At 42.4% G+C, this 27177-nt stretch overlaps 1 protein-coding gene across 9 annotated transcripts in view; it reads left to right on the top strand.

The window, feature by feature from the left end:
- ARHGEF28 (Rho guanine nucleotide exchange factor 28) overlaps positions 1–27177 on the top strand; it is a 310574-nt gene that overhangs the window by 239049 nt on the left and 44348 nt on the right. For all 9 annotated transcript variants that reach the window (XM_045062033.1, XM_045062024.1, XM_011283815.4 and 6 more), the window contains 9 exons: positions 1370–1510; positions 4252–4499; positions 10345–10467; positions 11914–12031; positions 15076–15330; positions 16884–16960; positions 22296–22474; positions 23503–23594; positions 24713–24895. In XM_045062033.1, coding sequence (XP_044917968.1) covers positions 1370–1510; positions 4252–4499; positions 10345–10467; positions 11914–12031; positions 15076–15330; positions 16884–16960; positions 22296–22474; positions 23503–23594; positions 24713–24895 — 1416 coding nt within the window. The remainder of the gene's footprint in view (positions 1–1369; positions 1511–4251; positions 4500–10344; positions 10468–11913; positions 12032–15075; positions 15331–16883; positions 16961–22295; positions 22475–23502; positions 23595–24712; positions 24896–27177) is intronic.

Here is a 27177-nt window from a genome sequence, read left to right on the forward strand (position 1 = left end):
GCTCAGTCGGTTACATGTCCGACTTGGGCTTAGGTCATGATCTCACAGTTTGTGAATTCGAGCCCGCCGTCAGGCTCTGTGTTCACAGCCTGGAGCCTCCTTCTGATTCTGTCTCTCTCTCTCTCTCTCTCTCTCTCTGCCCCTCCCCTGCTCATGCTCTGTCTCTCTCTCTCTCTCAAAAATAAATAAAAATTTGCGCACACACACACACACACACACACACACACACACACACACACTCAGTTAAGAGGGTACTCACCTAGATTTCTGAGATACTTACCACTATCTGTTACCCTCTACTTCTAGAGGAATAAAAGCATGTTTTAAAGCATATTTTGTAAGATAGGATTTATTCTGGTGAACTGCATGTTGTATCCAAGCTATATCAATCAGTAAAGGAGGACCCAAGGAAAGGAGATCAGTGACAAGAGAAAGGAGTGGACACTGCCCAGGGAATCTTTTGCTTTTATTTTGAACTTGGATCTTTTTTTTATTTACATTTTTTTTTCAACGTTTTTTATTTATTTTTGGAACAGAGAGAGACAGAGCATGAACGGGGGAGGGACAGAGAGAGAGGGAGACACAGAATCGGAAACAGGCTCCAGGCTCCAGGCTCCGAGCCATCAGCCCAGAGCCTGATGCGGGGCTCGAACTCACGGGCCGCGAGATCGCGACCTGGCTGAAGTCGGACGCTTAACCGACTGCGCCACCCAGGCGCCCCTGAACTTGGATCTTTAAATCCATTGTTGTCTCATCTCGACTGAGCTGGACTCTAAGGAATGCTGTTTGGGCATGTAGGATTTAGTTTTCCTAGAAGGGGTGTGTGTGTGTGTGTGTGTGTGTGTGTGTGTGTGTGTGTGTGTGTGTGATGTCAAGCTCTCCAAAAAAAACCAAAAAAAAACCAAAACAAAACTGTACTCATAGGACTTGAGCCCATGTACCCTGCTTTCATGTTTATATTAAGGACAGCAAGCCACATCAAGAGCAAAGACAACATTCAGATATGAGTAAACAGTACAGAGTTCCCTGGGGCAAAAGAAATTGTGTGTTCAAGATTCTGTAATCATTTTATGGACTCAAAAGGTTACCAAAAATAAAACTATAGTACAGCACGCCCAAACAAAGAAAAGAATCTTTAAATGTCTTTTTTTTCCCCCCCTGCACACATAAACCATCACTGTTTTCATGATTCTTTGCTTTCATGAGAGCTGCCTTGACTTGGACCCTTTCACCAGTTTGGTTTTCAGGGGTTTCTTCTCCACATCAACAGTATTTTGGCTTAGTTGTTTCTGTGTTGACAGTAGGTTTATTTCCTGTGTGTTTTGTGTGTGACTCCACTTCTGGCTTCTCTGTTCTACCTACATCCTAGATGTCGTGGATTCTTCTCTGTGGAGTGACCTCAGCAGTGATGCCCAGGAGCTGGAGGCAGAATCTTGGAGCCTGGTGGTGGATCCCTCGTTTTGCAGTAAGCAGGGGAAGGATGTCATCAAAAGACAGGATGTCATTTTTGGTAAGCATTTAAAATACGCTCTTGGGGCTGATGCATTGTGGTATAGGGAAAGAGCATGAAATTTGCAGTCCTCCGGACCTGGGTTCAAATCCTTGTTCTATCTCTTTTTATCTACTTGATCTCAGACAAATGATTTAACTTGCTTGGATCTTAGTTTCTCTGTCTTTATTTTAAAAAAAAATTTTTTTTAACATTTATTTATTTTTGAGACAGAGAGCATGAACAGGGGAAGGTCAGAGAAAGAGGGAGACACAGAATCTGAAACAGGCTCCAGGCTCTGAGCGGTCAGCACAGAGCCTGACCCGGGGCTCGAACCCATGGACCATGAGATCATGACCTGAGCCCAAGTTGGACGCTTAACCGACTGAGCCACCCAGGCCCCCCAGTTTCTCTGTCTTTAAAATGGGGATAACAATGGGGCGCCTGGGTGGCTCAGTTGGTTAGGCATCTGACTTTGGCTTGGGTCATGATCTCACAGTTTGTGAGTTCAAGCCCCGCGTCGGGCTCTGTGCTGACAGCTCAGAGACTGGAGCCTGCTTTAGATTCTGTCTCCTTCTCTCTCCACCCCCCGCCTGTGCTCAAGCTCTGTCTCTCTCTCTGTCTCTCCCCAAAATAAATAAACATCAAAAAAAAAATTGTTTTTTAAATGGGGATAATGATATTCAGGTCTAACTGTTGTGAGGTTTAACTGAGGCATCGTATGTACCTGGTACAAAGCAAATTTTATGTCTCAGACCTTTTAAAGTTTACTTAAACGTGGCCTATACGACTTTACTTCTCTTTTAAGAACCACGGGAAATTTTCACATACTTTCATGTAGGGCAGATGGGTTTCTTTCACTTAGTATACTGTTTTTGAGGTTCATCCTTACTGTTTATCAATACTTCATTCCTTTTTATGGCTGTATGTTATTTCATTGTAAACATACTACATTTTGTTTCATTATCAGTCGAAGGTCATTTTAGCAGTTGAGGGTCCTTTTGGGCCGTTTGCACTTTTTGGATCATATAGTAACTTTACATTTAACCTTAAGACGAACTGCCAGACTGTTCTCCAAAGCAGCTGCACCGTTTGGCATGCCTGTCGGTGAGGTACTGAGGATTTTGCTTTCCCCACATCCTTACTAACTCTTCGTTATCACCCACCCTTTTTATCACAGTTTGCCTAGTGTGTGTCACGTGGTGTCCCATTTTGGTTTTGATGTGCATGTTCCTGCTGGCTAATCAGGTCAAACATCTTTCCATGTGCTTATTGGTCATCTGTCTATATCTTTGGAGAAATAGCTTTTCAAATCTTTCGCACATATTGAAGTGGGCCTTTTGTTTTTTGTTTGTCTTTTTACTCTTGAGTTGTAATAGATCTTTTTCGTCTCTGGACGCAAGTCTCTTTTGAGATATTTTTCTTGCATTGCCTTTTTTTTTTTTTCCAGTTCGTTTACTGGAAATCCCAATACTGCTGTTTCCTTAGAAGCTTAATAGTGTCATTGGCAGGCACACTTTATTAAAAATTGCTGTGTGAAAATCAAGGTCATTGTTTCCATGTTCCTTGTGGTATTTACATCATCGTTGCCATAGCCGTGCAACCTGATCATACACATTTTTCTTGAACATCTCCGCTTGGTAGAGGTTCTCTCTTTCCGTAGACATTGCCTTTTAATTCTGTTCATCTGTGCTAGGATCTGAAATTCCTCCCCCCTAGTTTCTGTCTATGGGCTCCTCCAACGTAAAAAAGTCTGATCTGTCTCCCTAGGCCTGCCCTTGGGAGTATTAGCACCAGTATTAGCCCCTCTTGTATGCCACGCATTAAGTCTAGAAACCAGGGAAATAGCCGTGAACAAAATGTACAGATTTTCTTCTCGTGTGAACTTGTTGGGGGGAGACACTACAGTGTAGGACAGAAAATCTGTAAAATACTCAATAGAGTGTGTGTGGTAAGTGCTGAGAAGAAAACAGAGTAGTGGGCCATATCGAACATGGGGACATGGGTATTAAATGTTGGGGTCTACAGGGAGATTTGAGAGACCAGTAATACTTCAAGAGAGCTGGGGGACTTGGGGAAGGAGTTAGACCTGGGGAGAAAACATACCAGGTGGTTGGAACAGCAACCATGGAGGCCTTGAGATAGCATGTGACATTCTCTCATTCTCTGGGCTGTCTTTTCATTTTCTCCATGGTTTCTCTTCCTTGATCATCACGCTTTTTTTTTTTTTTTTTTCTCCTGGAGAAAGTGGAATTTTGGCAACAGATCCAACGACTGTTATATGCATTAAGGAGCCTTATTATTTCAATTCAGTTTAATTTAATGAAGTGCTGCTACTCAACGCAAAAACCAAAAAGCCAAAAAAGAAAGAAAGAAAAAAACCAGGCAAACTAAGTTATATTTTCATAGAGCATTTAGGGGAATGGAAGACCTGGTTCCTAGCTAAAGGTGCCTAGTTCATTACATTATGCTAGCTAATTATGTCTCAGTTTTAGATGAACGGGATTCTTATGTATGGGACTTCACTTATGTGTATCATCTTCACATATCTGGAAAAAAGAAAATGGTTTAGTATTTCGAGCTTGCATTAATTGTTGAGTCAATGCTGACTTTTATGGTGGAGGAATATCATTGTTCCAAAACATCACCTCTTTTTTTGTTTTTTGGTTTTGTTTAATTTGTATAACGTTTCGTGTTTAGCCACTATTGTCAGTGGGTGGAGTACTTGCTCATTAAAGCTTGTGTCTGCGCATGTGTTTCAGAGCTGATGCAAACAGAGATGCATCACATCCAGACCCTGCTCATCATGTCCGAGATCTTCAGGAAAGGGATGAAGGAGGAGCTCCAGCTTGATCACAGCACCGTGGATAAAATCTTTCCTTGCTTAGATGAGTTACTTGAAATCCACAGGCATTTCTTTTCTAGTATGAAGGAGCGAAGGCAGGAGTCCTGTGCTGGTGATGACAGAAATTTCATCATCAATCGCATTGGAGATATTCTGGTACAACAGGTGAGAGAGGTTTTTAAAGGCCCTAACGTCAAACACCTGGAGGTTTGCAGACTTTCCACAATGTGAAAGCCTATGAAGAACTAGAATTGATTTTTTTTTTTTTAAACCATTATTGGCAGATGGGATTGCTTGGTTTTCTTCTGTTGGAACCTTTGTGTGCCTGATAGCCAAGAGCTTTGACAGCCAGGGACTGACTTGTGTGTGTCTCCAAACCTGGTGGGATCATCCTTGTCACTGTCTCCACCAGGAGTCACAGCCATAAATAAGTCTATTAGGAAAATTCTGCTTAGACTTTTTGATCTATGATAACACGTTCCCCACTCCCCACCCCCCACCCCTGAGCCTGTGATGGTCATGGCAATATCTGCAAGACAGATGCTGGCTCATCTTAGGAAGAGTGAGGAAGATCTATTATCATTAAAGCCTTGGTGTTCAGGCCTGGGGGACAAGACAGCAAATCTCACTAAAAGGAGACAGTTTTAGGTGCTCGGGATCGTTGAAGCATCATGAGAATGGTTTGTGTGACTCTACTTAATAGATAAGAAAACCAAAACTGATAATTCCTTTTGGCCTTCTGGTCTCTTTGAAAGGGCTTTTCTATGAAAAAACCTGCTAATAGGGGCGCCTGGGTGGCGCAGTCGGTTAAGCGTCCGACTTCAGCCAGGTCACGATCTCACGGTCCGTGAGTTCGAGCCCCGCGTCAGGCTCTGGGCTGATGGCTCAGAGCCTGGAGCCTGCTTCCGATTCTGTGTCTCCCTCTCTCTCTGCCCCTCCCCCATTCATGCTCTGTCTCTCTCTGTCCCAAAAATAAATAAACGTTGGAAAAAAAAACCTGCTAATAGAGAAGTTAAGTAGCATACCCTCCGTGATCACAATCGGGCAAGCCCTTTGAGGGTACCTCCATGTAAATTACCTCCTTTACCTGCACACCTCTATAAGGTAAATCTTATCTTCCCCATTGTACAAATACAGAAAGTGACGCATGGGGAAAGTAATAACTTAGTCAAGTTCACACATCTCCTAAGTAGCATAACTGGGATTTAAATCACAATCTGCTCTTTTATTTTATTTTATTTTATATTTTATTTTATTTTATTTTATTTTATTTTATTTTTTTAAATTTATGGTTGTTTATTTTTGAGAGAGACAGAGACACCGCGATTGGGGGAGGGGCAGAGAGAGAGAGGGAGAGAGAGAATCCCAAGCAGACTCTATACTGTTAGCACAGAGCCACATGTAGGGCTGGAACTCAGGAAACCGTGACATCATGAACTGAGCCGAAACCAAGTCAGACACTTAACCAACTGAGCCACCCGTGCGCCCCCTACAAGTTTTTAATCAAAGAGTAATCTGCTTTGCAGATCATCTATAAAGTCATAGACCTGCGTCATAATTCATCTGAAACACATAATGCCAAGAGACTGTAAAGTCCTTTGCAAGACAATTTGAGTAAAAATGTAAAAATGTGTCTGTGAACTTCAATTTGAGTGTGTTCAAAACTGAAGCACAAGATTTTTGTTTTTGTCATTTGAAATTATTTACATCTCTTTGCTTGATGGAAATGCTGTATTTTTAAATTCTCATTTAAAACACTTTTGTTCTTATGTTTGTAGTTGTCATGTTTTATATCTCTACCCATTCTGTTTTTATTTAATCGTGTATATAAGCAGGACTGACATTAGGAATGAGGTTTGGGAAGTTGGCTGTCACATAGGAAGAGCCTGGTGTGCTGCTTTTGGATGAAGTGCACCCTTCTCCTTCGGGGAGAGATTCTTGGTTATTCAGAGAAAAGGGTTTTAAGCCTCCTTTGGCATTTCTGTTGTTGGCATGCATAGTGGGGGTGGCAAGGGGTCTCCTCCCAGTACCGTAAAAAGTTGTTTCCCGAGGGAGCACATTAGCTACATCCTCAGACAAGGGATGCGGGTGTGGGAACCAAGGAAGCATTAGCTGTTTAAGGGATGTAGGAGAGAAGATTTCAAAGGAATCCCTCACTTTTTAGCCATGGAGAACCTTACTCAGGAGGCTAGACTGGAATGTGATGCTAATTGAGTCAGTGGAAATGTTGGTGTTGGTTCGAAATGATGAGTATGAGGAACATGATTGATATCAAGTCATAGTTTGCCAACTTCAGGTACATAAGAATCTCCTGAAGCCTGTTAAAAATGAAGACTTCTGTGTTCCAACACCCTCATGGTTTTGTTTTGATAGGTTTGGGGTGGGACCTGGGATTTGGCATTTAAATTTTTTTAATTTTGGGGGTGCCTACGTGGCTCTTTCAGTTGGTTAAGCATCTGGCTTCAGCTCAGGTCATGATGTCATGATTTGTGAGTTGGAGGCCCCACATTGAGCTCTGTGCTGCCAGCTCAGAGCCTGGAGCCTGCTTCGGATTCTGTGTCTCCCTCTCTCTGCCCCTCCCCACCTTGCACTCTGTCTTTCTCTCTCTCTCCTTCAAAAATAAATAAACATGCAAACAATTTTTAAAAAAAATCAAAATATTTAATTTTTTAAAATATTTCTCCCCGATGCTAACATCTTGCAAAATTATAGTATCGTAATCAGGATACTGACAATGATTCAATCAAGTCACAGACCATTTCCATCATCACAAGTACTTGCTTGTCTGGCTACTTTATAGCCACACCTACTTCCCTCCTGCGCCCACCTCCTTAATTGCTGGCAACAACTAATCTCTGTTTCTGTAATTTTGTCATTTCAGTAATGTTAGATAAATTACATGTGTGTTACATATAAATTACATATGTACTATGTAATCTCCCTTGGATTGGCTTCTTCCAGCCAATTAAAAAAGAATCATCTAGGTGGTTGGGTAGTTCAGTGGTTCATTCCTTTTTATTGTTGAGTAGTAGTCTGTGGTATGGAAATACCACGTGTGTTTAATCACTCACTTGTAGAAGGACATCTGGCTATTTCTAGTCCTTGGCTATTAGAAGTAAAGCTGGTTTAAAAAAAAAAAATTTTAATGTTTATTTATTTTGAGAGAGAGAAAGAGCAACTGTGAGCAGGGGAGGGTCACAGAGGTGAGAGAGAATCCCAAGCAGGCCCTGAGCTCTCAGGGCAGAGCCCGATGCGGGGCTCAAACTCGTGAACTGTGAGATCTTGACCTGAGCCGAAATCAAGAGTTGGACGCTTACCTGTCTGAGCCACCCAGGTGCCCCAGAAGTAAAGCTGTTTTAAACATTCGTGTACAGATTTGTGTGCAAACTTAAGTTTTTCAGTTCTCTGGGATAAATGTCTGGGGTCCCAATTCATGACTTGCAGGGTGGTTGCATGCTTAATTTTGTAAGAAACTGCCAACTGTTCTCCAGAGTGATTGTATTATTGTACATCCCTGTAAACAATGTACAATAATCCAGTTTTTCTGCATTCTCACTAGTACTTGGTGGTGTTACTATTTTTTTTAATTTTACCTATCCTGAAAGATAGGTAATGATAAGTCATCGTGGTTTAAGTTATAATTCCCCCATAGCTGATGATGTTAAACATCTTTCATGTCCTTATCTGCCCTGTGTATATCCTCTTTCATGAAAGGTTGGCTCCTGTCTTTTGCCCGTTTTCTTTTTTTTTTAATTTTTTTTTTCAACGTTTATTTATTTTTTTGGGGACAGAGAGAGACAGAGCATGAACGGGGGAGGGGCAGAGAGAGAGGGAGACACAGAATCGGAAACAGGCTCCAGGCTCCGAGCCATCAGCCCAGAGCCCGACGCGGGGCTCGAACCCACGGACCGTGAGATCGTGACCTGGCTGAAGTCGGACGCTTAACCGACTGCGCCACCCAGGCGCCCCTTTTGCCCGTTTTCTAATGGGATTGTTTGTTTTCTTACTATTGAATATTGCAGTTTCTTTATGTAGTCTAGGTGCTAGTCATCTGTCAGGTATGTGATTTGCAGACATGAAGTCTGTAATTTAGTTTCTCATTTTCTGAGTTTGATGAAGTCCATTATTTCGGTTTTTCCTTGTAAGGGTCATGCTTTTGGTGTCAAATCTAAGAACTTTTTGTCTAGACTGAGATCTCAAAAGATTTTCTCCCATTTTTTTTTCTAAAAGTTTTACAGTTTTATGTTTTACATTTAAGTCTGTAGTCCATTCTGAGTTAATTGTTGTTTAGAATATGAGACACAGGTCAAGATTCACTTCTTGTTTTTAGTCTCTGGATGTCCATTTCCCCCAATGCTTTTCCCCCTTTGTTAGAAGAGCCATCCTTCCTTCACTGAATTGCCTTTGCTCCCCTGTCAAAATTCCATTGGGCATTTTGGGTTCCTGTTCTGTTCCACTGATCTATGTGTCCATTATTTCACATAGTCTTAATTCTTGTAGCTATATAATCAATCTTGAAATTGGGTGGGCTGAGTCCTTCTACTTAATTCTTTTTCAAAATTGTTTTTAGCTATTCTCTTTTTTTCTATAAATTCTAGAATAATCTTGTCTGTATTTAAAAACTTGCTGGGATTCTAACGAGGATTGCATTAAACTTGTATATCAATTTGGGGAAAATGATGTCTTTACTATCTTGAGGCTCCCGGTCTATGAATATGGTATCTCTCTCCCTCCATTGATTTTCATCTTCTTTGATTTTTTTTTTTTTGTTTTACTAGCACTGTATAGTTTTCAGCATATGAGGCCTGTATGTATCTTGTTAGATTTGTACTTAAGTTTTATTTATTTATTTATTTATTTATTTATTTATTTATTTATTTATTTATTTAGAGCAATTGTAGTTAATTTAAAGATCTCTTGAGATACTGGCCTCAAGCATAGATAAAACTATAAGGAAAGATGAAGACATCAGAGATGGTGATGTAAATCTGAAGTGCTTTCCTGGGGTTAGGGAGTGAGGTGTTTTCTGGTTTCTGTTGCTATAATCCTGAATGTGTCAAAGTCTGAAACACTGGCATTCAGGTAATTCAGTTTGTTCCCTTATGATTCTAATATGGTTACCATGTAGATTTTTCTCCAGAGATGTTTCCACCAATTAAGCTTATTGAAATATCCAGCCCACATCTCTACTTCGGTCCATCAGTTAATAAATTGGCATTCTGATTATCCATCTTTCCCTTTTACCTGCCTCTGGACCCATTTGTGATGTGCTGGCAAAAATTAAATTCCCAACTGAGGACTGAATCCATGGACATGATCAGTTCGCCTCTGTCAATGTCAACCTCTGAGAGGTCAAACCTTCTTGAGGCAAATATTGCCACATAGCTTTTCTTTTTTTTTTTTTTTAATTTTTAAAATATTTGTTTATTTTTGAAGAGAGAGAGTGAGCGAGCACGAGCAGGGTAGGGGCAGAGAGAGAGGGAGACACAGAATCCTGAGCAGGCTCCAGGCTCTGAGCTACCAGCACAGAGCCCAACGCGGGGCTCGAACCCACGAGCTGTGAGATCATGACCTGAGCTGAAGTTGGACCTTAACCGACTGAGCGACCCAGGTGCCCCACATAGCGTTTCTTCAGCCTAGAAAAGTGAAAAACAAAAAACAAAACAAAACAAACAAAAAACAAGCCCCAACAACAATAGCGTGAAATGATAAAGTTGCACAAACAGCTCAAAAAGAATAAAAATAACAGATGTCTTTCATTTGACTGCCTGATAATCAAATCAGTTTAAAACAATAAAACCATGGTAGGTTGGTGTCTTCCCCTTACCTCTTGACAACTTTGTTTTAGTTTAATGTAAAAAGTGGGGAAAAGAAGGGACTGTGTTGAGAAATTTCATATCTATTCTTTCTTTGCCAAGAATATATTGAAATACTTGAAAATTGCATGTTCTTTCTAGTGTTTATAACTAATTAAATTTGTAAACCATCACTGAAATGTCACTCTTCTCAGTTTTCAGAAGAAAATGCAAATAAAATGAAGAAAGTATATGGAGAATTCTGTAGCCATCACAAAGAAGCCGTTAGCCTCTTTAAAGAACTCCAACAAAATAAAAAGTTTCAGAATTTTATTAAGGCAAGTATTTTAAAGCTATTACAAAGTGGAAAACCATTGTGGGAAGTAGTTGATGCTTGCTTGGTATATGACCTTAACAAGTTTCACATCTAGATGCTGTTTTTCAGGGGAAAGAGAAGAAAGTGATAGGTTTGTGGCAAAGGTGGAAGGTCTGTTTTTCTGCCTTTGTGAAATATTTCTCCCCCAACATTTCCTTTTGTATTTTATATTGGTAATGTGTCCTCCAAGCTTCTGACCACCTTTGTAATATCCTGGGAAGCTATTTCCTGTCCTGACAGGTTATAAATCAGAAGAACCTTAGTAAAAATATAGTACCCACCCCACCCCTACTGGATTAATTTGAAGTAAATCCAGAACATCATATAATTTCACATGTATGTAATATGTATCTCTAAACAATGCATCTTTTTTTTCTTTTTTCAACGTTTATTTATTTTTGGGACAGAGAGAGACAGAGCATGAACGGGGGAGGGGCAGAGAGAGAGGGAGACTCAGAATCAGAAACAGGCTCCAGGCTCTGAGCCATCAGCCCAGAGCCCGACGCGGGGCTTGAACTCCCGGACCGCGAGATCGTGACCTGGCTGAAGTCGGACGCTTAACCGACTGCGCCACCCAGGCGCCCCAACAATGCATCTTTTAAAAATTACAGTGGTGCTATCACAGCTAATAGGTTAACAATTATTCTTTAATAGCTTCAGACAGCTGCTCAGATTCCCTAAGAATCTCATGAAATTGGATTGCTTAAGTGAGAATCTGATTAAAGTTGACATATTGTGTATCAGAATTGTAGCTTTTAAATCTGTTTTCATTTGAATGTTCCCCATCCCCTTAATTAGTTATTTTTTGGTGTCCAATTTATTTGTTGAAGAAATTTGTCCTTTAGAGTTCGATGGATTCTGCATTTTTTTTCTACCATTTTAAGAATGCTACCAGACTCTCCCCCTTTCCCCCCTCCCCTGCCCCACTGTACATTTGTTTTGAGAACTTGAAAACTTAACAGTATAAAATTTTTAGGAAAAAAGTTGCCCTGATTAGAGGGAACTGTAAGTGCCGTGATGAATAATAACCAATGTAGAGGATGATTGTTTAGAAAAACAAATATTTAACTGTAAACTCACACTCAAAATGTGACTTTGACTTGTGAATATTTTCCAGAACTTTTACTCTTCATAAATCTTAACACTTACTGGCATGTGCTTAATTTTGGAATTAACTACAAATACATCACAGTAACTTGAAACTCCTTAAGCTTGAAGAATTAGGTTATTGAAATTAATGACAAAGTATATGATTTAATGGCAATTAATCAAGTTTTAATGAATGATCATACATATTACACTGTATCTGAATAAAATGATACAGTTGCAGATTCTTGGTTTTATTACGCTCAGACCTAAAAAGAAAATAGTTTGTGTATATAAAAACGTATACATATATATTTTTAAGCTTCAAAATAGTAACCTTTTGGCCCGACGCCGAGGAATCCCAGAATGCATCCTGCTAGTCACTCAGCGCATCACGAAATACCCTGTCCTGGTGGAAAGGATTTTGCAGTACACAAAGGGTGAGTAATAAGTTCCAGGGTAAACATTTGCCTCTTGCATTAATTTTAAACATTGCTGAGGTATTGCCAAAGGATATAAATGCTTGTGGCCTGTGATTCATGAAACCTGTTTGTTAGGGAAAAACTTGCAGAGCCTTGAGTTTTGGGTCCATTTTGAGAAGTTATCTTTTATAATGTAGCCTGGGCAATCTTCTGAATTCCTCCAAGCAGCCCGAGCTATGCAGCATTCTTCATACTTCAACTCTGCCTATCCCTTCTTCAGTTTCCCTACATCCACATCTTCATAATACCTTTCCTTCCTCATCTTTCTCTTCGCTTACCAGTAAGTCTGATGAGCCATATGCCATTGATCCCATCACCAAATGTCAAGCCTTCCAAGCAGTGAATTATTAGAATGAGAACAATTCATGAGGGAGCTTTTTTTTTTTTCTCCCCACCCTGTCAAATCATCATGTCCCAGGGGGTAACATCTGGGCATCCTTTAAGAGGCTAATAATGTATATGGCTGGGCCATAAGCTCCTTAAGGCATCTAGAAGGATTGTGTCTATCTGGTTCTTTTCTCCTCTCCTTCTAGCACCTTCTTCAATGCTAGTGTAGTGACTGGTACAGAATAGGTTATCAATAAATACAAACACACCAGAGCAATGGATGAGTACATAAAAATTCCTGTTCCTCAAGCTAGCTTATTGATCTTGAGTAAATTATTCTTTGGATGGTAGCGTTGTAGGTTAACTAACACTGGGGTTTGGAATTATGTAAACTTGCATTGCCATTGAATATACTTGGTTTGGCAGGTCATTAGTTGGGCATGTTTGTTAAATGAGCCTCGTTTTCCTCCACTACCAAGTGAGATTTATAATCCTTAGGGAATTGTTGTGATGGTTAAATGAGATGGTTGCATAAAATGCCCGGTGCAGAGCCTGGTGTAAACAGAGTGGAAGCTGTTTTTATTACCTTAGTTATGATTGAGGGACTTGTTGCTGATGAAAACCGTAATGAGATCTTAAGTACCCTGTCTAAAAATGTGAACGTCTAACATCCTTTTGGGGCAGGGGGAGGGAAGCAGTCTAGGCGAGTAGAAAAGCATGAGTTAGTGTTTCCTTTATTTCGGTCATGTTAAGGACTAAGTTCAGGCTGGAATGGGGGCAGCTATTCCTTGATCCCATTTTTACCACTCCGCGTAATTTAACGTAAAGGGAAATACAACAACAGTGTGAGGAGAAAAGCCTCATAAATGTTGTTCTCAGCAAAAATAACGAAAACACACCTGAGGCTTTCCATTGGTATGATGTTCGTATAAAGTGTAAAGTTTGAATACGGTGTGTCAGACACTAAAATCTGTCAGATTGTGTTAGGTCAGCGGTCGCTCCTCCAAGAATCGCCCCGTGCCAAGTTCCTGGTAGAGTGATTAACAGTCATTACCTACCGTGTGTCAGAAATGATGAGTGTGACTTACAGCTTTTCAGGTATAGCCGTCATAGTGACTGAATGGACACTGCTTCCTTAGGTCAGACCCCCCAGTGGCCCATCCTCTCTCTGGCTTCTGGGAACGTTGGTTCATGTGGCTCTGTTATGGCTGTGCCTCTCACACTTCATTAGGCAGAGTCCTTTCCTGCATATCTTGTTTGCGCGCACACTCTGCCTCAGTTAGGTCTGAGGTGAAGCCCAAGGAATCATTCTGACAAGACTCCAAGAGAGGCCCATGCTGCTTCACTTCATGTAGCCCGCCATTACAGGACAGGAATTTGTCCCTCCTGGTCAAATGACTGAGCCTTTTCTTGGCCTTACATGTTACCTTATAACTCAACTTTGCTTTTCTTTACTCACCTTTCATATTTATAAAATAGGTTCTTTAGAGAGAAGCATATTTTGAGGGGGAGGGGCTGCTTAGTGGTTGGTAAGTGTAGGAAAGAAGATACTTTCAGACAGTGAGAAAGAATCTTCCTTGTTGAAGAGCCCTGTCAGGATCTGTTGATTGGTTTTCTGGGAAAAACAAAAAAAAAAACAAAAAAAAAAAAACAAAAAAAAAACCAAAACAAAAAAACAAAAAACAAAAAACAAAAACCCTTGGTGTATCTAGGACATTTAGAACCTGGAAACGTTTAGAGTGTTTGAGGACTTGTTCTCCTCTCACGTGACTCCTCTCACGTGACTGTGTGTTTATTTCTGTTCTTTCTAGGCTTTCGTGCTCTCAGCCAGTTTTCCTTCTCTCCTTCCAGCACCTTCTGACCTCCTGAAACTTTCAGTTCTTCTGACCTCAGTAAACATTAACCGGGTGTTCTTTGTCATCAAATAAGAAAATTGTTAAATCCAGTTTCATCTGGAGTCCTAGGATCCTGTTCCAGAAACTCCTCCAGAGTTTTTTCATAAGATAACTTAGAGATAAGAGCAGATGGCCAGTGTTTCAAAGAATAACCACTGGAATCGATGATTACTGTGACTGACCTACTAACTTCGACCCACTAAGCACAGTGTTTTTATGCCATTTTTGTAGGTTGAAAGTGTTAAAATATATTTTATTAATACATGCATCTTGATGCTAATGCAGTTCTAAAATATAATATTGAATATTTTTTTTATGGAGGGGGAGGGATCCAGGAAGGCAAATGAGTCTGGGGCCTGTTCAAATCACCCTGCTGTTCAAATCACTCTGTCTTGAAAGGATTCTAATTTGGGCCTGCAGCCTGGTTAAATTGTAAGAGATTCGGTGAAGGGGTTATTTGATTACCTGTGTCTGGAAAGGTGGAAAGAAAGCCAAGGTTAGTATCTAACACATTCAGTGTTCTTGGGGAAGGTCGTAGCCGTCTCTAGAACTCAGACATCTTACAGTGTTTCAGGTTAAGCATATCTGATAAGTACATCGTTTAACAGTTCTTTTTGGGAGGAAGGGTACAGACTGATAATAAAGCATCTGAACTTAATCCAGTGTTTTCATCGTGTGATTTTTGCCACTTGTATGATTTTAATTGCATTTAACACACAAAAAACTGTCTTCCTCAGCACAATGGCTAATTTTATAGTGTTCTTTCTTTTTCCCACGCAGAAAGAAGTGAAGAACATAAAGACTTGTGCAAAGCTCTGTGCTTAATTAAAGACATGATTGCCGCTGTGGATTTAAAAGTCAGCGAGTATGAGAAAAACCAAAAATGGCTTGAGATCTTGAATAAGATCGAAAACAAAACCTACACAAAGCTCAAAAATGGCCATGTGTTTAGGAAGCAAGCACTGATAAGTAAAGAAAGGACTCTGTTATATGATGGCCTTGTTTACTGGAAAACTGCCACAGGTCGTTTCAAAGGTATTGGGGCTCCAGCAGACCTCTTTTTCTTCTTTCACATATGTTACTCATGTAACAGGACAGGTTTTCAAAAGGAAAAGTGGTCCCGAGGTGGCAGATGCACACAGACCCCCTGGGACGTGGAAGGATCCCTGTGGGATCCGGTCGTCAACTTCACTAGGCAAATGCCACGGATCTTTGGGGGGCGTGTGCTGCCCCAGGCAAAAGCCTTCATAAATATTTTATGAATTTGCAGTTTGGAACGTTTGAATCAAAGGCACTGAGAATCCTGCTAATGGCTGGCATGGAAATAGTCATCAGGCACATGCAGTGTGTTGAAAACGAGGGAGCCTGACCGTACATTTAGCGTCTGTGCGCCAGGCCAGCCGGGGGCTGTCATGCCATCGAGGGGAAACAGGAGCTCTGAATGTCGTTCTTACTGAGTAAAAAGATGCAGAAATACCCATGCTGGCGGTGGTGCAAACTCTTCCTCAGTGCTTCTGTTTGCCATTTACTGGCATTAATCTGACCCTATTAATCTAGTTAGACTCTAAAACCGCTTATTCAGATTCTGAAGGTCTGATTCTGTAGGTACCGTCTTGCCTGATGCAGGCTGGCTCCAGCCTGACCGCATGTGATAGAATCGCCTTGGGAGCTTAAAAAAAATTACTGATGTTCGAGTCTTCTCCCAGAGATTCTGATTTTATCGGTCTGGGGATGAAGTCCAAGTGTAGGGGAGCTTCAATGCTCCCAGGTGAGTCTGCTGTGCAGCCAGGGTTAGGAACCACTGGTCTGTTATCCCTGTTTTTAGTGTATCTTAGTAACTTGCTCAGGTAAGAAGTAAGAGGAAGAGGTTATTCAAAGGGTCTAGTTACTCAAAGGTAACCCTTGGGAGGATTATCAGGTTTTCATGGTGTTTGCATCTAACCACTGAGATGGGATTTTTTGGTCCACAATGTTGCAACCACACATTAACCACAATTGGAACATTAACCAAACGAAAACATGAACCAGTCTGTAGATCACGTTGCAGCAAGTCCTTTGCTCTTGGTCATTTCACTGAATCAGCAGTTGGATAACTCTGTTAGGATGGTGAGTAGGTTAGAGAAGATGAGTTCCCGTGAACAATTTGTGGAAATAGAAGATCACAAACTCGCTCAGGTCTAGATGGAGCAAGACAGCAGACTTGTACGCCTAATTCAAGGCAGAAGCTCCAACAGTTATAGTTGAGCTTCTTTTTCTAAAGGTAACCACTTGCTCCATTCTATTAGAACTTTTGTTTATTGGATATTTTTTTTCCCATCTGAATACTACAGTATTACATTTTGCTGGAGATTTAGCTCTACCTGTAGTGATACAAACCTGGATGCATAAACACAGCTAATCTAAGTTGTCTGTAAACTTCATCTTTGGCTACCCTGATACGGGCATTTTTATAGAAGTTCCATACTTAGACTAAATGTTAGTCTATTTTTAATAAGTTTATTTAAGTTTCAACCATGAAATGAGTATTTGATAAAGGCATTTGAACTGTGGTTAGTTTCATTAATAGTAGTAATATCTTTCCTTTGAAGATATCCTGGCTCTCCTCCTAACTGATGTGCTGCTCTTTTTACAAGAAAAAGACCAGAAATACATCTTTGCAGCTGTTGTAAGTATATGGCCGTGTGATGCATATTTTAAATGGTTGATTCACTTATTAAACAAATGTAAAAGTATTCAAGTACTTTGGTGCTGGTTGGTGGACAGGCACTATCCTTAGCCCCTCAGGTGACCCTCTATCATCTGGCTATCTTGGCATTTCTTCCAGATCTTTCCCACCATGCCTCCCCAGCCACTCAAATGTTAATGCTGGGAACGGTGGGTTTCTTCTGGACTCCTGTTCTGTTTCCGTTGGTCGGTCCCTACTGTACCCATTGCCATCCCAGTTCATAACTGTCATGTTGTTCCTCCTGCCAAACAAGAGAACACCACTGTGGTATCTAAACTTTAAAGAAGCTTCTTCATTGTTTCTACTATAATGACCACCAATTACTACGATTATTCAGACAACATTAATCTTTATTGTGTGTTATATTAATTTCATTGCTGGCACAGAGTTAGACTAAAAGTAAAACCAGTATTTTATAACATTTTTTATGCAGTCTCTTGTGGTCCGAATGACTCCCTTTAAGAAGAAAGATGTCCTCAATTAACTCTATCAGCATTAAGGAGCATCAGGTCCTGTTAAAGGAAAGAATCCAGATGCAGTACCGGTGTGGGCATTGTAATGGTGGCTCTCTAAAATGGTTCCTATTTATCACCCATTGACTAATAGGACATTTGGGTACCACTCGTAGATATCATCAATTCTAACCGGTTTTAGCAAATTCAAGGCTTAGTGAAGTTTCTGTTAGGCCGTTCAGAGAAAACAAAGAAGCCTGCCTGCTCAGTCAGTGGTGGATTTGGGGGAGGAAGAGGCTGGTGGAGTGCCTCACCTACCCATCTGTGCTTGTCACCTTGGCCCAATAGCCTCCTTCCCCCTGTTTGGCACATTGCTCTCATCGGCACCCTGAAGCCAAGTTGTATAAAGGTCAGAGATTGTTTCACAAAGCTACTGCAGAAAATAGCAAGAGATCTTAAGCAAGTCCCCATGGCCCTGATGCATTTGAACTGTATATATTGCAGATTTCATGACAACCTACTGATTTGTGTAGCAACCTCTCTATGCTATTATTTGGGGTGCTCTGAACAGAGAGAAAGTAAGTGGGAAGGTGAAACCATTTGGCTTGTCCTATGGGAGGTGAGGACCATGGTAGAAGAGAAAAATTCATTCTACACCTTTATAGAAACAAAAGTTCTTCAAAACTAAAGAGCTGAAACAGAAGCAGATCATAAGAGAACCTAACCCCGTGCATTGAAGGAAGGAAAGCAGATAAGGTCTTTGGTCGTGTTTCCATTATTTAACGAAGGATATTAACAGTGTCTATACAGGCCAAATGACCTGCTGACAGGTCAAAGCTTAGATGCGGCATAAAGATAACCCTCTTCTTTTTTTTTTTTTAATTTTTTTTTCAACGTTTTTTTTAATTTATTTTTGGGACAGAGAGAGACAGAGCATGAACGGGGGAGGGGCAGAGAGAGAGGGAGACACAGAATCGGAAACAGGCTCCAGGCTCTGAGCCATCAGCCCAGAGCCCGACGCGGGGCTCGAACTCACGGACCGCGAGATCGTGACCTGGCTGAAGTCGGACGCTTAACCGACTGCGCCACCCAGGCGCCCCAACCCTCTTCTTTTCTAGGACAACATAGCATATAGTTTCAGATCAAGTTGTGATGCTCACCTGATAGTAGGACTTGAACTGTGGATTTGTCCCTCCTGTGCGACCTCTTGAAGAGTTAGCTGTGCCAGCTTTAGACCACATTTGCCATTAAGTGGGATGTTAGGGGGGCGCCTGGGTGGCTAAGTCGGTTAAGCGGCCGACTTCGGCTCAGGTCACGATCTCGCGGTCTGTGAGTTCGAGCCCCGCGTCGGGCTCTGTGCTGATGGCTCAGAGCCTGGAGCCTGTTTCCAATTCTGTGTCTCCCTCTCTCTTACCCTCCCCTGTTCATGCTCTGTCTCTCTCTGTCTCAAAAATAAATAAACGTTAAAAAAAAATTTTTTTTTAAAAAGTGGGATGTTAGGAATAAAGTCCACCAAATCCAGAATGAAGGCAGCCACACCTTCGCCCCTTTTGGTAGAAGGTGTTGGACTACAGACAACAGTAAGATGATACCGATGCTGTTTCACGGAGATGCTAGCCTGACACATAGTGACTTTCCTAAAGGTCAACCGAGCCCTTGTCAATGTCAGCATAAGAGAAGGCATTATGTGTAAGTGGTCAAGGGCACTGTGCTGTTACAACATACGCTTTTGAGTTGCATCATACACATTTAGTTGACGTAGCCCTTGTGTCTTAAATATCTTCTGGCTAACACCTTGAGGGAATTGCTGTATTAGCTAAGGTTATACAAATGTCTGGATTTCCTAGTTCTCACCTTGGTATTGTAAGAAGCTAGCTTCCTGCTAATACCTGTGGGTGAGTTTCTCTGCTCTTTGTACTGCGAGAAAAACTTCTTTAGTAAATGCTTCACTTGCTACGTGTTACAAAAGACATGATGAATTTGGAAATGGCCAGATGATAAGTTGCGGAAAATAGCAGAAGAATGGAGTAGTGTCCCTAGAAGAAATTTTGTTTTTAAAGAGGACTCAGCTGGAAATAGGAGTAGGGCCTAAATCTATGAAATGAATAGGAAAACATAGAGATGTTCGTTAAATCCTAGATGACTGAGTACTGAGTCTAGGAGGATCTCTTGAATATTACAGAAGGTAATTTCAAAATGAGCAATTAAAAATACAAAGTGAGCATGGTAATGTGCAACTTCAAAATAGGCAGCAGCGTTAAGATCTTGTTACCACAGTGGGATTTCCATGGGAATTACTTGTGGAATCAGACACTTCATGGAATCACACATGGAGGGGGTGTGATACCAGGGCTAAAGGTAGCAGCTCCTTTTCCTCTTCTTTTGTGGCAGAGGCGATCAGCCTGCCTGCGGGGGATTGGCAGGCAACACCCAGGTGTAAACTGAGAGGGGGCTTGGGATCAAGGATCCCATAGCGGGTGGTGGAGACTGTAGTGAACTGGTGAGAACATGACCTGTGTCACAGAGGTGTTTAAATGAATCAGTGTGTTTAAATGAATCCATGAGCCCAGGATTGCCAGTCTGCTTTTTCCAAGAACCCACAAATCTGCAGGTTTAAAACATGGGGAATCCCTCCGATTTTAAAAGTTGGCGGCTATTTAAAATGTGGTTTTCAAATGCCGAGGCACAAACAGAACATTTCTGCAGGCTGGGTTAGGAATTGGCATCACCTATTTTTAACATCTCTCTCTAAGGCAGACCTGTTACTTCCATTCCTAGAGATCTAATTTGAATTCTCAATCATCTCTAGTGTTCATGTGTGATTAATACAAATAATGATGCTTCCTGGTCTGATGGGTCATTCGGTTAATGGTACTTTCTACCTGCTTACCTATTTTTCATTTTAAAATTACCTGACCTTACCACCTCCCCTCCTTATGCAATGCTAACCAATTGGTTCAGATAATTTCATTCTTGCTAATGTCTTCTGCTATTGAAACCTACTCTGCCTTTTATTTAAAAAAAAAAATTTTTTTTTTCACGTTTATTTACTTTTGAGACAGAGAGAGAGACAGAGCATGAATGGGGGAGGGTCAGAGAGAGGGAGACACAGAATCTGAAACAGGCTCCAGGCTCTGAGCTGTCAGCCCAGAGCCCAACGTGGGGCTTGAACTCACAGACCTCGAGATCATGACCTGAGCCGAAGTCGGCCGCTTAACCGACTGAGCCACCCAGGCGCCCCCTTACTCTGCCTTTTATATGCAGAGGCCATTTACCTTGAAAGCTGAGGAACCTAACCCCATGCATTGAAGGAAGGAAAGCAAATAAGGTCTTTGGTCGTATTTCCATTATTTAACGAAGGATATTAACAGTGTTGAGGCACTCTCCCTAATTAGAGAGGGCAGTATTCAAAAAGTTGTTGTTGGTTTTCGTTTTTGTTTTTTTGCTGCTCTAAGAAGAATGGGGGACGCCGGGGTGGCTCAGTCAGTTAAGCATCCAGCTCTTAATTTGGCTCGGGTCATGATCTCACGGTTCATGAGACTAAGACCTGCACTGGGCTCTGTGGTGACAGCGTGGAGCCTGCTTGGAATTCTCCCTGCCCCCCCCCCCCCCCCCCCGCCGTTTCTCTATCTCTGTTTCTTTCTCCCTCTCCCCCACTATGTGTGTTCTTTCTCTTTCTCTCAAAATAAATAAATAAACATTTGGGGAAAAATAAAGAATGAGATGAAGAGATACTGTGGGCACGCCCTTGCACACAACTTTAGATGTGGTATAGCCGTGTGGTGCTGGGAAAGCAGACAGGTCGGCACTAAGGAGTCGGCCATGAGAGATATAGTGGCATGTTCTGGGTAAAGATGTTGCTCAGTCCATGAAGGAGAAGCCAAACCATCTTCTCCTACCAACTCTGAACAGTGGTGGAAGCCGCAAGCCATAGAAGATTCTTCATACTTCCCCCCAAAACTGTTTATCTCCTGCAGGCATTTTTTTTTTTTTTTTGGTTATTCTTTCAGCTATGGTTCCTTACCCAGGTTAATTATTATTCTCTTACTCATCATTGAATCCCCAGGGCTTAGCAATGGGCCATCAAAAGATCATAATAAATGTTGGTAGAAGAGGTGGTTTCATCGTGGCTTATAGGCCAAATTTTAGCCTCTCTTCCTCTTCAGCTAAGTCCAGTTCTGCAGACAGTTATTGAAAGCCTGCACCATGCCAAACAATGTACTAGGCGTATAAGTGTGAATTGGACTCATTCCTGCCTGCCAGTGGCTCCCGTAGTTGGTGGGAGGAAGAGACGTTGGCAGGGCAAACTACAGAAGTTGAGGTGGTATGCTCTGTACTTCGACAGCAGAAGACCCTGCTTATGCTCAGGGAGTCTGAGGTCGGGCTTCCTCCTTCCCACTGTCGCTTTCAAGGACCGCCCTAAATACTGCTAAATCCAGTGGACTCTTAGGTGGTCCACCCTCTCTCATCTCCTTGTGATATTTGATAAGCTATTTTCTATCCCACGCCCTTCTAGAAAAATCCCTCAACCCCTGACTGTGCCATTTTGATAGTCTTAGCGCTCGGATCGTTCTGCATTTTAAAAGGGTGTCCTCTGACGCCACCCGTTCTTAAGGACAAACATTCCCCTTTCTCCTTTTCTTCCCATCCTCTCTTCAGCACCCCCTTGCCATTGGAGGTCTGAGCAGCTTCCACAGAGCTTCTGAAAGGTCGAAGTGAACTCATTTGCCTCACACTCGTGCGTTCTTCGGCTCATGTGTTTGGGGAGACCCTTAGTTTTGGTGCGTTGCTGTTTCACCTGTACCTCTTCCTATCTCGTGTAGGATCAGAAGCCATCCGTCATTTCCCTTCAGAAGCTTATTGCTAGAGAAGTTGCTAATGAGGAAAGAGGAATGTTTCTAATCAGTGCTTCATCTGCCGGTCCTGAGATGTATGAAATTCATACCAACTCCAAGGAGGAACGGAATAACTGGATGAGACGCATCCAACAGGCAGTAGAAAGGTAACCTTTCCTTCTGTCCATACGCCAGGGGATGGACTCGTCCGCTTGGGGAAAGTATTCTAACCATGTTTCCTCTGCATGAACACTTTGCCTCAGCCGGACTGGTCTGCTCCCTGCCCCCGCCCCCGCCTGTGATAGCCCCTCATCTGCCGCTTTGTTCTCTGCGCCTCCCTGCATGTAAAGCCCTCCCTCCCCTCCGCCTGTGTGAATCCTGCTCATCTCTGGTGCAGCTCATGGCTTCCCTCCTTCGTGAAGACCTCCAGTTCCAGTGGTCTCTTCCTTACCCGGAATTCTTTAACACCTGCTCTCTACAGCATTTACTTGGTGCCTGTCATATATTGCCTTGTAGCAGCTCCCTTTTTCGTGTATATATGTGTATTAGATTGGAAGCTCCTCGAGGGCAGGGGCCATGCTTTTTGTTTTTGTGTGTGCCTAATTCTGAAGAATCATTCAATAAACATTTTTAGATTGGTCGATCTAAGTGTTCAAAGTCAATTTCCTTGTCATTACTAGTGTTTTTATAAACTGGAGGGGGTGAGGATGATCATCCTTAATGGTGATTTGATTAATCTGTTTTGAATGATGTTTTATAAAATTCCTCCACCTCCACTGCACCATACTCAAGCTGGCACCCTACCTCTGTCCCCTCCAACTCCCTCTACTCTGTCCCATTGCGAAGTGCCCAAATGTAGTAGAAAACAAAACTTACTATTTTAGTCGGACCTAATGCTAGTGTTGATAGTGTGGGGCGTAGAGGTGTGAGCACATGAGTGCATTTGTGTATGTGTGTTTGTTGGAATATTCGAGTCATCCTGTACTGCTGACTTGGAGAGCTATGTCGTACGTGCTAGGTCTTTTATATATGCAAGAAAACCAAGTATCTCAGCTAGAGGGCACGAAGAATTCTCTTTATGCTGAATTTTTCCTCTCTGAATAATGCTACCTTCAAGTCCCCATGTCTTACTAATGAACCGAAAGATACTTGAATTTGGTTTTCAGTGGTCTGTCTTGACTATTGTCTTTTAAAGTTGCCCAGAAGAAGAAGGGGGAAGGACAAGTGAATCTGATGAGGAGAGGCGGAAAGCTGAAGCAAGAGTGGCCAGAATTCAGCAATGTCAAGGTACTGTGCACACATGTCTGACTCCCTGGCCGTGGTGTGCTCCTTGGGTGTTGGGCGAGGCCAGGTGTCACGAATGGGGGTTATGATTAAAGCATGAATTCCGTGAACCTGAGGCCCACCCATCACTTGTGAGAACAAAAAGATGGGTTTCAGGAGTGTTCAAAAAAGAGGACCGTCTCCCTCCTTCCTCCTTAGTGATTTAAAAATCTGTAACAAATGTTCAGAAATAATTATCCAAGTAACATGTACGAAACAGTAACTGTGGGCAGGGCAGTTTTGATACAGATGCGCCCTAGGGTCATCGTCTGGTGCTGTAACTTTAGGTCCCGGCACTGGAAGGTCACACTTGTGTGACTCTGGGCAAGGAACCCATCAACTCTGGTCATCAGTTTCCACGTCTTTGAATTGAGGAAATTAGATTAGCTCAGTGATTCCCATCTCTGGCTAGACATCGGAACTACTCTGGGAGTTTTGTAAAAATTCTGATGCCTGGGCCCTACCCTCACCCGTTTCCCTTGGGCTCTATGGGAGGTGGTTGTGGATGGATTTTAAATTCTGCCCAGGTGGTACTGAGGCAGACTGAGAACCCCTGGATTAGATGCTGACGGAGGTCCCTTTAAACCGTAAGAATCACGTGATACATTGACACCAGAGGAAAATGGTACATGCCAAGATTATCAAAGACATTGGATGTTGAGAAACCAAAACCTAAATCAGTAGGTGTGGTCTTAAGCAAGACTGACTGAAGCCTGAGTAGCTTTGCATTGTTTTCCCTTGTGGGTATCGGTCATCATGGACACTGCCACCCCACCTCGATTTTCATTCCTCAGCTTAGTGTTTAGTCTTAGTGGAAAACAAGCTGAACAAAGAATAGTTTTGCAAGTCTTTCTGGAATTAGAGGCAGGGGAAAGGAACACGCGTCCGAGCGCAATAAATTCCATGGAAAGCTAGTCACTAAGTGGAAGAGTTAGGGTTTGAACCCGGTTGTGTCCCGCTCGACAACTTGTACTTGACCTGTGAGACCATACTGATGAGCAACATCGTGTTCTTCTAGCTTGGACTTTCATACAGTTGTTGTATTCCTCTGTTAACCTTCTGTGCTGAATGCCATTTCGTAGAAATCCTCAGTAACCAAGACCAACAAATTTGCACATATTTGGAGGAGAAGCTGCATATCTATGCTGAGCTCGGAGAATTGAGTGGACTTGAGGATGTCCATCTGGAGCCCCACCTCCTCATTAAGCCTGACCCAGGAGAGCCTCCCCAGGCATCCTCATTAGTGGCAGCGGCACTGAAAGAAGGTAAGCTGCTTCCAAAACTATTTGCTTTGACGGGGTCAGAAAATGTTCGAGTACCTTCCGGGTGTGCCCAGCGCTGTGGTCTTGGTGCTGAGCGCATAGAGCAATGAGACAGAGGCTCAACTGTGCTACAACTCATATTCCAGAAATAGCGAAGTAAAAGAAAATACACGTGTCGGGTCGTGTCCAGTACTACGAAGGAAAAAAAGCGCCCCTCAGTAGATGAATGGATAAAGAAGACACACACATATACACAATAGAATAAACAGGATAAAGAAGACACATATATGTGCATACATATACAGAATAGAATTTTAGCCGTAAAAAGGAATGAGATCTGGCCACTTGCAGCAGCGTGGATGGACGGAAGGGTGTAATGGTTAGTGAAGTTAAGTCAGAGAAAAACAAAAACCATGTGATTTCACGCCTGTGTGGAATTTAGGAAACAAACAAACAACGACAAAAAAAAAAAAAAAAGACAGACTCTTAAATACAGAGGACAAACTGGTGGTTGTCAGAAGGGAGATGGGTGGGGGAGTGGGGGAAGTAGGCGAGGGGGGATTAAGAACACACTTCCAGTGCCTAGCAGTGAGTAATGTATAGAATTGTTGAATCACTCTACCGTAAACCTGAAACTAATGTGATGTGGTGTGTTAATGATACTTCAATAAAAAACGAGGCAGTCTTATTTGAGAAACAGTGGAGGACAATTGCTTCAAGGTAGATTGTCATAAAGTCTGAACCCTATTTTTTTTTTTTAAAAGATGAACAGGAGAGGGAGTAGAGAGATCGAGTGGGGAGGTTCTCTTTGCTTTAAAGTGACCAAGAAAGGCCTCTTTGATAAGGTGATATGTAAGCAGACATAAGGGAAGTGAAAAAGCCACGTAGACATCTGGGGAAAGAATGTTGCAGACACAGAGAACAGAGGATGCAAAGGTTCCAAGGCAGTGAGTGCCAAGCCCGAGGAATGGCCAGAAGGACTGTGCAGGTAGAATGAAGGGAGGGGTGGTGAGTGGCCGATGAGTCAGAGCCAACTAGCGCTCAGATTACAGGGACCAGATGGAGGTCAGTAAGGAGTTTGGATTTCATTCTGAGGGGCATGGGAAGCATTAGAGGGTTTGAGTAGCGTATTGACTTGATGTGTGTTTTAAAAGGAGCCCCCCGGAGGGTTCCTGGGTGGCTCAGTCAGTTAAGCGTCCGACTTTGGCTCAGGTCATAATCTCATGCTTCATGAGCTTGAGCCCTGCATCGGGCTCTGCACTGAGAGTGTGAAGTCTGCTTTGGATCTTCTGTCTCCCTCTCTCTCAAAAATAAACAAACATTTAAAAAAAAAAAAAAAGTCTAGGAGCACCTGGGTGGCTCATTCGGTTGAGCGTCCGACTTCGGCTCATGTCATGGTCTCACAGTTTGTGAGTTCGAGCCCCAGCATTGGGCTCTGTGCTGACAGCTCAGAGCCTGGAGCCTGCTTCAGATTCTGTGTCTCCCTCTGTCTCTGTGACCCTCCCCCACTCGCGCTCTATCTCTGCCTCAAAAATAAAGAAACCTAATTTAAACATTTTTTAAAAAAAAGTCTAGGTTATAACTGGCGGTTTGACCGAGGTAGGGTGGGGGATGAGATCACTGGGGAAATGAGAAAGTCAAGGAGAACATGAGGCCAAGGTATTGGAAGGTCTATGTTCATAAAACTGAAATTCCTGAGAATTCTGACCAGAGCGGCATTGGGGAAAGGGAGAGAACTTGCGCCAGGTGCTAAATTGTTCAAGGAGTCTGTAGATGAGTGACAACAAGGAGGGGTAGTGAGCGGTATCATCGGATGCCATGAAACTAGAGGAAAAAAGGGGCCTGGGGGTGAGGGATAATAGTTTGGAGGTGACAGGGACAATGGGTTTGAGAGAGAAAACAAGATGAATAACTGCAACAGAGATCCTATGCCCCACAAAGCCTAAACTATTTAAAATGTGCTCCTTGGCAGAGAAAGCTTGCCAAGCCCTGGCTCAGGGTCTCAGAATATTATCTCTGGAGGAGAATTTAGAAATCAGGGCATTCTATCATCTTTATTTGATGAGGAAACCGACGTCATGAGAAGGGCCTAGAGGTTGTCTGAAGAAGGGTCAACTGATGGGTTCATTCACCCATCCATCCATTCATTCAGCCTCGACCCTGTGCTTTGTTGTTGGTGCTGATGGAAGTAATCCTTTCATAACTTCTGGTTAGGTACGGGCTCCCAGTTACGGAATGACGAAATCACAGGGATAAAAGGTAGAGCCTAGGGAATCTAATCAGTG

Source organism: Felis catus, chromosome A1 (genome assembly GCF_018350175.1).
Source record: "Felis catus isolate Fca126 chromosome A1, F.catus_Fca126_mat1.0, whole genome shotgun sequence".
NCBI classification, from domain to species: Eukaryota; Metazoa; Chordata; class Mammalia; order Carnivora; family Felidae; genus Felis; species Felis catus.